The sequence below is a fragment of the Phalaenopsis equestris genome, unplaced genomic scaffold, assembly GCF_001263595.1.
Source record: "Phalaenopsis equestris unplaced genomic scaffold, ASM126359v1 Scaffold000002, whole genome shotgun sequence".
Taxonomy (NCBI): Eukaryota; Viridiplantae; Streptophyta; class Magnoliopsida; order Asparagales; family Orchidaceae; genus Phalaenopsis; species Phalaenopsis equestris.
The window spans coordinates 69589168-69600232 of record NW_018164444.1 but is presented as its reverse complement, the minus strand read 5'-3'; the positions used below and the strand labels follow the sequence as shown (position 1 = coordinate 69600232).

At 33.8% G+C, this 11065-nt stretch overlaps 1 protein-coding gene across 1 annotated transcript in view; it reads left to right on the top strand.

Annotated features, from left to right (window-relative positions):
* Positions 1 to 9642: 9642 nt before the first annotated feature.
* The window catches only part of LOC110034753, a gene marked incomplete in the record, with an annotated part of 1655 nt that continues 232 nt past the window's right edge, over positions 9643 to 11065 (top strand). Inside the window, 1 exon segment of the mRNA XM_020739001.1 lies at positions 9643 to 10314. Coding sequence (XP_020594660.1) covers positions 9760 to 10314 — 555 coding nt within the window.

The following is an 11065-nucleotide window of genomic DNA, read 5'->3' as shown; positions in this document are numbered from 1 at the left end:
TATATATATATAAATTTGATGATTTACTAACTAACGTATCTTATGATTTTTTGTTTTTTATCCACCATCAAAATTTTATATTTAATATTCTTAAAAAAGAATATACATGTTCAAATATTTATTTTGGCATTAAAATATTATATAAGTAATTTATCAACGTTTAACCACTAGCATGGCTATTAAGAACCAAATTACGTTAATATTTTTAATATCAAATAATGACTTTTTAAGGCTTTTCCAAAAATTAGTCTAAATATGTAAGGGTTGAAACTCTTTACCTCATGATGATGAGGGTGAAAATGTTATTTTTCTAGAAAAACAAGAGTGACATAAGAGAGTGAATAATGCCATTCTTCATTTCATAAAGTTCAGAAGACTATATCTTCAACCTTGAGGCTAGCCATCGTTGCTCGCTCTGGAGACTCACGAGATGCCCTTCATATAAATTCTAGTTTTCTTGCTCTCAATATAGTGTGTACACATTACAATAAGTTTTACAACTTGAACTTTAGAGAAGGCACTTTGATCAAGCCTCTAAAGTTGGTCATGGTGAACACTCTACCCATAATCAATTATCAAAAGGTTAGCATCTCCATATGTATAACTCCCACTTGAAAGATTGCTTTGGCTATCCAAAATAGTCACCCAATATTATCCAAACTAAACCAAACTAGCACTTCCTTGATTGCTTGGCAAAAAATATTAAATGAGAACTTGGAGATCTTTTAGGAAATTGGTCTCATTCCGCTACTTCTTTAAGTAGCCATTCTTATAAATTTAACCTCTTAACATTTCAATCTCTGTACCATTTTGGTCTGCGAAGGTCTCGACAAAGCTAGTGCTCACTAACTCAAACAATCTAGAATTTCTTAAGAACTGAAGTCATTTTAAGTGCTCGATCTCAAAAGACCTCAACTCCTTCTTGAGACGGCTCTCTCGTTGGTCAATCATACACTCACCTTCATCCTCAACATTTAAGTAGAATTTAGCTTTTTGCTAGTTTTTTGACTTGATAATATTATTGATTTCCTAACATAACCAATTTATTATATTCTTTATATTGGGAATTTCAATTAGGACTTGAGTACTCTATGACTTTCTAAAGTCATTCTCAAGAGTAATGCTAGCTTCTTAGATTAAAGTAATGACATATATCTTATTAGCTTTCAAAAATCATATCACTTTAATATGTTTTAATGTACATATGAATATATAATCATGCCGTCCAATTTAAACAACAAATTGCAGGTTACAGATTCAAGCTCATATGATTACTTTCAAAACTATATCAAATTAGCTTATAGGCAAGCCTAATTAGCTCGATTTAAAGGTTGATGTTAATGAATTTTCTATAATGCTAAGTGGCTTATAACTCTTTATTTTTTATGATATAGGGATTATATTTGTGTTATATTTATATGATCAAATAAAATTAAATTTGATAATATATTTGTAGCAAAAGAAATCAATTATTTTTAAGTGTGGAGTCAAAGTTCTATTTATTCAAATCAATTTCTCTCATGGTGACTATAATAAAAGTTTTAAATGGTGGCTACCAAAAAATTCTAAAAGAAGGCTATCACAAAATTAAATAAAGAGGTTATCGTAAAGTCTTAAATAGAGGATATCATAAAAGTCTATAATGGAGGCCGTAAGAGTATTGAATGTGGTTGGTTATTACTATTACAATGTAAACTCATTATATATAAACTCATAAAATCCCTATTTATAAAATATCCAACAATCATAAATAAGAATGAGATGGAGAGAAGTGGGGCGAAAAAGGAAAGAGAGGAAGAGATTTTCACAATAGAGGAAAGCGGAGAAGATTAAGCATTATCAACTATTTTCTCAATGTTCAACCCTTATCTTTGGAACACAACGATTGTGCTTATTATCAAATATTTACCTAAAAATTGCTTCTAAAAAGGGCATCTCTTTTTCAGAAGAAGTTGAGTCAGAGGTAGCACTTGTTTTAGAGTAAATATAGAAAATATATCAAAAAACTAAAGAGCAAACGTGATTGGATAGACCATTATTTTTAATGCTTACAGATGTAGAAAAACATGAGTGTTATAATGAAGTTGTATAACTAAATAATTTTTCAAGTGGGAGTTCACTATGAAAGAAGAAACAATTTTTTTTTTATAAAAATAACACTCACACTAACAAAGCTACGAAGAGATAAGATGAAATTGCAAAATAAATAGATATATAAAGTGAGGAAAAGATAAATAGAGAATCGAAGGTACAAGGTGAGGCTTGTTATCAAGGGGTTCCAATAAAAAGAAGGAATTAGATTTGTAAATACGCTGTCTTCTATAATTAAATTAATTATTATTCATCTAATATTAAATATCATGGCCCTAAAATATTAATATCTTAAACAAATGGGCATCAAAATAGCTATTTTTTCTTTTTTCTACAAAAAGATCATCATTGGTATATGTCAGGATAGCCTTTTCTTTCCATATTAATACAGAGGAAGAAATTCCAATGGTGCAATAAGAATTCCCAAAAAGACATGAAAAAAAGCTCTATTTGTAAAATTAAACAAAAATCTATATGACCTTGTAAATTATTTCAAAAATTTTATAGGTTTATGCGTAAGATTAAATTTTAAAGATATAATATCACTTTATCAAATAAATTAAAAAAAAATCTTATCATCTTGTTATCATATATGAATGGCTTATTGTGCTAATATTAAAATGATTAATGATGTAAGAGACAATTCTCAAATGAGTTTGACATGAAGGACTTAACAAAAACAAAAAATTAAACAAAGAAAATATACATGACCAAAATCCTTTATACATTTGCCATTGAGTTTCTTATATATACAATTTTTTATACAAAATCATATACATCACAAGTAATGAGAGCAACCATTAGATATTGTTAAATTTCAAGAAAAAAATATGAAGAAATTGTGAAATGGTTATTAAGTTATCTAAAAAGTTATTATTAATTTTCTAAAGTTAAAAATAAATAATTTAAAATTGTAGAGTTTGATTGATTTAAAATTAAGAGATTAAAAAAAGACATAAATAAAAGATGAAATATCATCAGGTTTGTCCGCAGATATGGTGACACCACAATTAATTGGTGTCATAGCTTTACAAGATAGTTGTACTGTCATTCATAATAGTTTAGTACATTACAATCATCGAAGCCAGTAAAGAGAGAGTTTATCAAGGAGATCTTATGGAAGAATTAAATTGACATGTAAAGGAACTCACAATCTTTTACGCAGTGAACATTTTATTCACTTTGGGTTTGTTTGAGATCATTTTTGTTTTCTTTTATTTTTTCAACATTTTTTTGATGAATTTTTAAAGTATTTTTTATATTTTTATTTTAAAAAAATAAATCCACTTTATTTTTTAAAATGCTCACGATAATATGTATTTATTTTGAGTGTATTTAAAAACAACTACATATATTTTTTTTAGCATACCATACATAACATAATTTGTTACAAACATAAATAAAATAAAAAAAAAATTAAAAAATATAAGTGAAAAAAAGTGATTCCCATGACACCTTAGCAAATAGCATTGTCTTGCATTTCAATACAAGATATCTACAAAATAAACATCACTATTTGCACATTTTGGTTGAAGTTGGTGTCTAATAACTTATTAAAAATAAAGATGCCTAAAAACTTCATTGAAATGCTCGCAAAAGTGATAGCTATTTAAAAATTTAGGTTGTACAAAGCTTCAATTAATAGTCTCAGAAGGTCGTGTTCAAACATAATTACTAAAGCTGTATATTTAAAAGTTAGACATCATTAGAGAGATTGTTAAATGTAAAGTCAAAATTTTCATTGCTTGAAATTGTGATTCTCTTCACAAAATTTGATGGCCATCAAAAAGTCAAAAATAAATTTTATGATAAAATCTTAAATGAAGAGTAGGATAAAAGACCTCAATAAATGCTAAAAATAAGTAATGAATTGTTATAAATGATAAATAAGGAACTCGTCACTCCAAAAATCAATGCAAACCTTACTTGTAATATATCCTATTGTTGAATCCAAATTTGTCCTGGAGGTTTGCCTAAGGAATGGAGCGCTGAAGGATGAGAGAGAAAGAGAGAGAACATAATGAGCAGTAAATTTGTGTAACATTTATTCATGATATGAACCCTCTATTTATATGAACGAGTCATTGTATGATTACATACCTTACCTCTATAGTGTAAGTAGTTGCAACCATTGTATTTCAGTCTGTTCATAAATTCGGCCTGTGGGGCTCATAGATATGGTCGAGCGACTGCTAGGCTGGGCGGCTATTAAATCGAGTGGCTGTGAGGCCAGTGGTCGTCAGGTAGGATGTCTCTATGGGCCAATTAATTTCCCAGTCTCAATTAGTTTTTAAGTTTTATTGTTGCTGTCATAGGCTTAGTTTCATTGAATTAAGACTAACATAGGCTGCATGTAGACCATTTTGAAGCTCATTTCATTGGCTTAGTTAAATTGAACTAACTAGTTTTGTTAGTTTTTTTTAAATTTCAGGGTTCAGTTTCTGGCTATATATAATTTTATTATTACAAAATAGCATCAATAAAATGAAAATTGTGGTATGAAATAAATATAAATTTCTGATTGGAATATAAAATATAATAAGCATGAGTAATCAGGGATAGAATTATAGTACAATTTTGATAAATCTTTGGAACTCGTTTGAAACTGTTCAATCTAAACCATATCCCTAAAAATAAATTAAAATTATAGGATTTTAGATAAACACACACACACACACACACACACACACACACACACACACACACACACACACACACACACACACGAAAGAACATGAAATATAATTCCGGAGTGATTATTGTGTGCGGAAAGAGCACGCAGAGCTACGTGTGTTTTCCGATCATAGCTGTGCATCGCAGCCCACTTTCATACAGCCGCGATGCGCGTCTGTGATCGTAGAGAGCGCACACAGCTCTGCGTGGGCTCTCCGCACTCAATAATTAGACATAATTCCGAACCCTTCACGCCCAGTGCACATCTAGTGTCGGTCCACGTGGCATGGCTGAATCACGCCACGTGGAGTTTACTTTTGCAATGGGCTCTTTCAATAAAATTTTGCTCGAAGTTTAAGTCCCACAGAATCCAAACTCATATCACATTACAACCTGTCCGTTCGCTAACTTTCCGGCCTACTCATCGAGCCTGTCAGTTTGACTATAAATTTATTGAAATCGGAGCTTTGAATGACTTTTTATCAAGATTTGAATATTCTTTGCTCAAAATATTGCCTCAAGATTCATGTCGGATGATGAAAATTTGTTGGTGGCGTATCAGAAGTAAATTTAATAATATTTTTTTCTTACAAACTTTCAATTTTTATTGTTTCAATTATTTATATTCTCTCATCTATATTTGACAAAATTTAATGGTTGAAGTGTAAATTTGATGTTGCAAGAGCTTTATATCTCCTAAAACCTTTAAAAACTTTTTTTAGCACCTACTTAAGAAAAAAATATTTACTTTTATTCATTGAAATGGTTTAGAACTTGAGTTGGAAGTATTTACAAATAGTTCCTATGAATTATATGATTATTTAAATTCAAAATCCTAAAAAACGTGTATAATTAGTTTCTTTAAGTATTTTGATTGATTGTTGTTGTATATGCAAGTGGATATAGCTCATACAAATATAAAATTAGATAAATATAGTCATGCTAATAAAGTTGAGCAATCATGTAAGATTAATTCTTTCATATACGAGGATATGATGTATAGACTATTTATGGGACTGACTAAACATATGAAATGATTTATCATGGGCAGATATATCCACTTAAAAAACAAATGATGATTTTAAAAAGAAATGATATATTTGAATTAAGAATTGCCCTAGCAATGAAAATTCACTTAAGCATAAAAGGGCTGAAGGGATCGAATCATTAAAATTTATGAATGTTTACAGAAGAGTATACCTTAGTGTATGCTTTTCATTGATGATATTCTTCTTGTGGATAAGAGACTAGAGAAAGAGTACAAAAAAAAAAAAAAAAAAAAACTTGAATTATGAAGGTATACATTGGAGTCTAAAGGCCTTCTTTTGAGTAAATTTAAAATTATATATATGGAATGTATTTTTAGTAGTAATAGCTTTAGTGACAGAGTTGTAACTATGGGTGATCAAATCATTAAAAGGTGTGAACGTTTTAGATATATTGGGTCTATTCTTCAAAGTGATGGTGATATAGATGAGGATGTTATTAGTAGAATTCAAGTTGGTTGGTTGAAGTGGAGAAATGCTTCGGGCCCATTGTGTGATAGAAAAGTACCTCTTAGACTGAAAGGAAAATTTTATAAGATGATGGTGAGACATGCAATGCTCTATCGCATAGAATGTTGGCCTTTAAAAAGAAGCATAAAACAAAGTTATGTGTTACGGTGATGAGAATGCATAGGTAGATCATGAGTGGCTTAATACTTAGAGACAAAAAAGCGAAATGAATACATTCGTGATGGGGTTGGTGTAGCTCCAAAGACAGACAAGATTAGAGAGGTCGTCTTAAATGGTTTGCTCACATTAAATGTGGATCATATGATGATCCGATTAGGAGAGTAAATGTTTTAGATTCAACTTATGTTAAGAAGGGCAGTGGTAAGCCTAAAATGACTTGGGCATATTGTATAAGAAATAATCCTAATTTATTAGAACTAAATAAAAATATGACACTTAATAGAACGCAATGGAGAAAAAAAATTCATGCAGCCAACCCGACTTAGTGGGATAAGGGATTGTTTTTGTTGTTGTATAAAAGAGCCTAAGGGGTTGGGATATGATCCAATCTTCTAGAAGGCTATGCATATAACGAGCTAAAGGAAATCCCATCCTCGTCACATGGTGATATGAAATGATCAATATAGACTAAAGGACATAGATATGAAGAGCATGTTATATTTTATATCAAGTAAGAGTTCTAGGATGATATAGGAACAATAACTTTCCCAAATATGGGCTATCCTTTATGTTATAGAGATTCCTAAGCATAAGTCTTGATCAATTGGGTCAAACTATAACTTACCACTTTGAGTGAATAATGTAGCAATGTGATGTTCAAATCATGCTTCTCATGACCTCTGACACTCCTATCCAAGAATATGCAAGTCCCATTACCATAAAATGATAATCTATGATTTCGAGTAGACATATGCTATATAAAATCAAACCATAAGATTAACTTATGGTAATAAGAACAATCCATGTTGGAGCAAGTGTTTCACGAGAGATTCTTAAAAACTCTTGAATCATTTTAATAACATTCTTTCACATTTTAAACCAAGAGATTGAATCTCAAGCCACATCACATTAATTTCTTTGTACAATCAAAAAATACTAAGACAAACTAATGGAACAAGAATCTTTCTAAATGGGTCTCAACCTATTGCAATAATGATATAAGTGGTCTAGCTTTGCCAACTAAGATATCTGCTAGTTGAGTTTGAGCAGCCGAGTATGAGTTGCTGGGTACGAATGATTGAGTACGAGCATATGGAGTATGAATGCCAAAATAATAATTCCAAAGACATGAAAATAAATGTTGATGATTTACAATCCATTTTTCACACAACTATTTGACTTGAGGTAGAAAATGTCAGTGAGTATTTTGAATTAAATGATGATGTGATTAGACAGACAATTAGATATTTTTAGAATTTTAGGCATAATGATAACATTTTTTAATTTTATGTAAAAGAAAGACTTTAACAAGGGGGGAGTAAATAAAAAAGAATCATGTTCCCCTTCTAGTGGGATCTTGTTTAATTTCACAATAGCAGAGTTTTCTTAGAGTTTTTTGAGAACTTTTTATTTGCTTGCATTTCAAATGTCACCACAACTATGTTTGTGGAACTTCTTTCTAAAAAAAATTGTGGTATGAAGCTATTTTTTTCAACCTGGCTAGTTAAAGTGCAGTGACTATAAGAAAGTAGATGTTAAATTTTTTTTTGAAAAAAATAAATAAATATTTATAATAATTATTGCAGTTTTCTAAGAAGTTTTTTCCTCCACCATAGTTTTACAACCACCTTTTTTTAAGAAAAACTATAACAACCCCAAATAGACCCATAATATTCTCTCTTTCTCCTTCCACACATTCTATTCCTTAGGTATCATTTAAGAAAAAAAGAAGATTTAAAATTCTCACTTTATCTTCATTAATGTATACACAAATACAATTATACATATTTTTTTTACTTATTTTTCTGAATCGAGCCCACTTGTCCAAGTGGTCTGATCGAGCGCATTTGTCAAAGTGGCTGAATCGAGCTCACCTCCTAAAGTGGCTGAATCTAACCCACTAGTCGAAGTGACTAAACCGAGCCCACCTACTGAAGTGGCTGAATCAAGCTCACTTGCCGAAGTGGTTGAATTGATCATGCTTACCAAAATGGCTATATCCATTCCTTTTGAAAGTATAGTCTAAGCCACTCATACGGGGAAACTATCAGAGAAAAGATATTTGTCAATCAATTATTAAAGCACCACCCGACATTTGTAATTCAGTTTTTTGTCTAGCACCAAAGATGGGTGTCGTACCAATATCACTTGACACTCACATCACAGTATTTTCAGCAAGTCACAGAAGAAGGGCACCATACAACATGAAAGGTCACTCATTTATTATTTTTATTACTTTTCTCCCTTGTGCATAAAAGAAGAAACGAAAAAGAGATTGAGGATGAGGGTTTTTTCTTGTTTCAGGAGAATGTCTAGCCCTCTCTCTTTAAATCTTGAAACTCAAGCAACGACGGGCCCGATTTTTGAAGCTCATCGAAGATAACAATTCAATACATTCTTCAAGGTTTCGTTCAGGACCTGCATCCATCTATCTCTCTTTTTTTCTTCGTGAGATACAAGATCTTTACGAGGCTGTATATACTTACAAACATTATTGGTCCCTAATTCTAAAAATGTCTCAACAATTAACATGTAATATTATTTATGAAAAAAACTTCTTCATATATCTCTTTTCAATATATTAATAATATATCAATTAAAAAATAACAATTTAAATTTAATAATTTTTTATACTAAATTATAAACTAAAATTCTTAGAGTACACATACAAATTAATATTTTTTCTTCTTATAATATCATTAAAGGTGCAAATGAGCCCAAGCTTAGCTTGTATTTGACTCATAAAAAAATATCACTATTCATATTCGACTCATTTATATTTCGAACAACAAAAATTGTTAGTGTTCGACTCTTTTGCTTAGCGGGCCGAACATTAGCAATTCATGAACAAAGAACCGTTTTGACAACTCTAATCAAACAACCATTAGGGATGCAAATGAGCTGAGCTTGAGCGAGCTGTATTCGACTTGTTAAACAATATCATTTTTTTCGTAATTGGCTCATTTATATGTCGAGCTTAACTTTGTATTTGACTCATTTGCTTATCAAGCTAAGCACGAGCTATTCAGGAGTAATAAGTCATTTTGACAATCATATTCACACATCCCTAGAATGTTAAAGATAAGCAAAAATTTAAATCATATTATTTATATTAAAATATTCAAAAACAAACAACAACCAGCCACTTTGACGACCCTAAATATCCTAGAATCCCAAAGGCCAGGTCGAGAAAGCTCTCCGAAATAAAACATAAAAAAAAACAAAACAAAACAGAGGACCAGTGCCCAACTATAACTCCGTCCACCACCCCTCCACCCACGTTTCTTCTTTCTCTAATCCCACAAATGCCCTGCAAACCATGTCTTCCGACCCCCCTCTCACTCGAACCCCCCTAAACATCCTCGACCACCACCACCACCAACCTCTTCTTCCTCTATCTTCAGCCGCCGCCGCCTCCGGCGGCCTCTCCGCCCCCTCTCCCTCTTCCACCGTTCTCCCCCGCGAGTACCGTAAAGGAAACTGGACCGTCCACGAAACCCTCATTCTCATCACCGCAAAACGCCTCGATGACGACCGACGCACCCGAAGCGGCGCCACAACCTCTTCCGAAGAACCCTCCGCCGCCCCCCGCTCCGCCGAACAGCGCTGGAAGTGGGTCGAGAACTATTGCTGGAAACATGGCTGCCTTCGCAGTCAAAATCAGTGCAACGATAAATGGGACAACCTCCTGCGCGACTACAAGAAGGTCCGCGACTACGAGTCCCGTGCTGCTACCTCCTCCGCCGCCGCCGCGCCCAGCTCCTATTGGTCCCTCGAGCGGCACGAGCGCAAGGAACGCAACCTCCCGACCAATCTCGCCTTCGAAGTTTACGAAGCCCTCACCGACGTCCTCAGCCGCCGTGCCACTCTCCGCCGCGGAGGCAGCAGCCCCGCCGCCGCCCCCCCCTCTCTCCCCCCTCCGCCCCTCATTCTCGTCCTCTTCCTCTACCACCTCCTCTGCCTCCACCTCCGCCGCCGCCGCAACAGGCGTCCGTTTCCGGTACGATAGATACAGACATTGCACGCGCGCATCACGCGATGTCAATTAATATAATACAAACTGTTACAATGGCATTTATTCAGTTGCATCAGAGATACATTGAAATAGGAATGAAAAACGGGATCTTTCGAACGATACGCGTATCGATTTTTTTTTTAACACCGATTGCTTTGACCATCCTTTCAGAGCATCCAAAGCTGCGATTTTTGATTCTTGCTGCATTTATTATTATTGTTTAGCATAAAGCTCCGATTTTTATAAGAGAAAGCTGTGGAAAAGGTTTTCAAAAAGTGACCTTTTGAGCTGATGGGTTTGATTTGATGTTGTGAATCAGGAGAAATGACGCCGGAGGGTTCGTCGGAGACGGAAGGGAGCGGGGGAGATGGCGACGGTAGTCCGTCGCCGCCGCCGCCGCCGGCGGGGGGGGGGGGAAGCGGAGGCGGGGACTGGGATCGAGCGTGGTGCGTGGCGCAGCGGAGCTTGCTCGGACGTTAATGGCGTGTGAGGAGAGGAAGGAGAGACGGCACAGAGATTTGATGGAGCTAGAGGAGCGGCGGCTGAGAATGGAAGAGAACCGGACCGAAATGAACCGGCAGGCCGTCGCCGGACTTATCGCAGCCGGCAA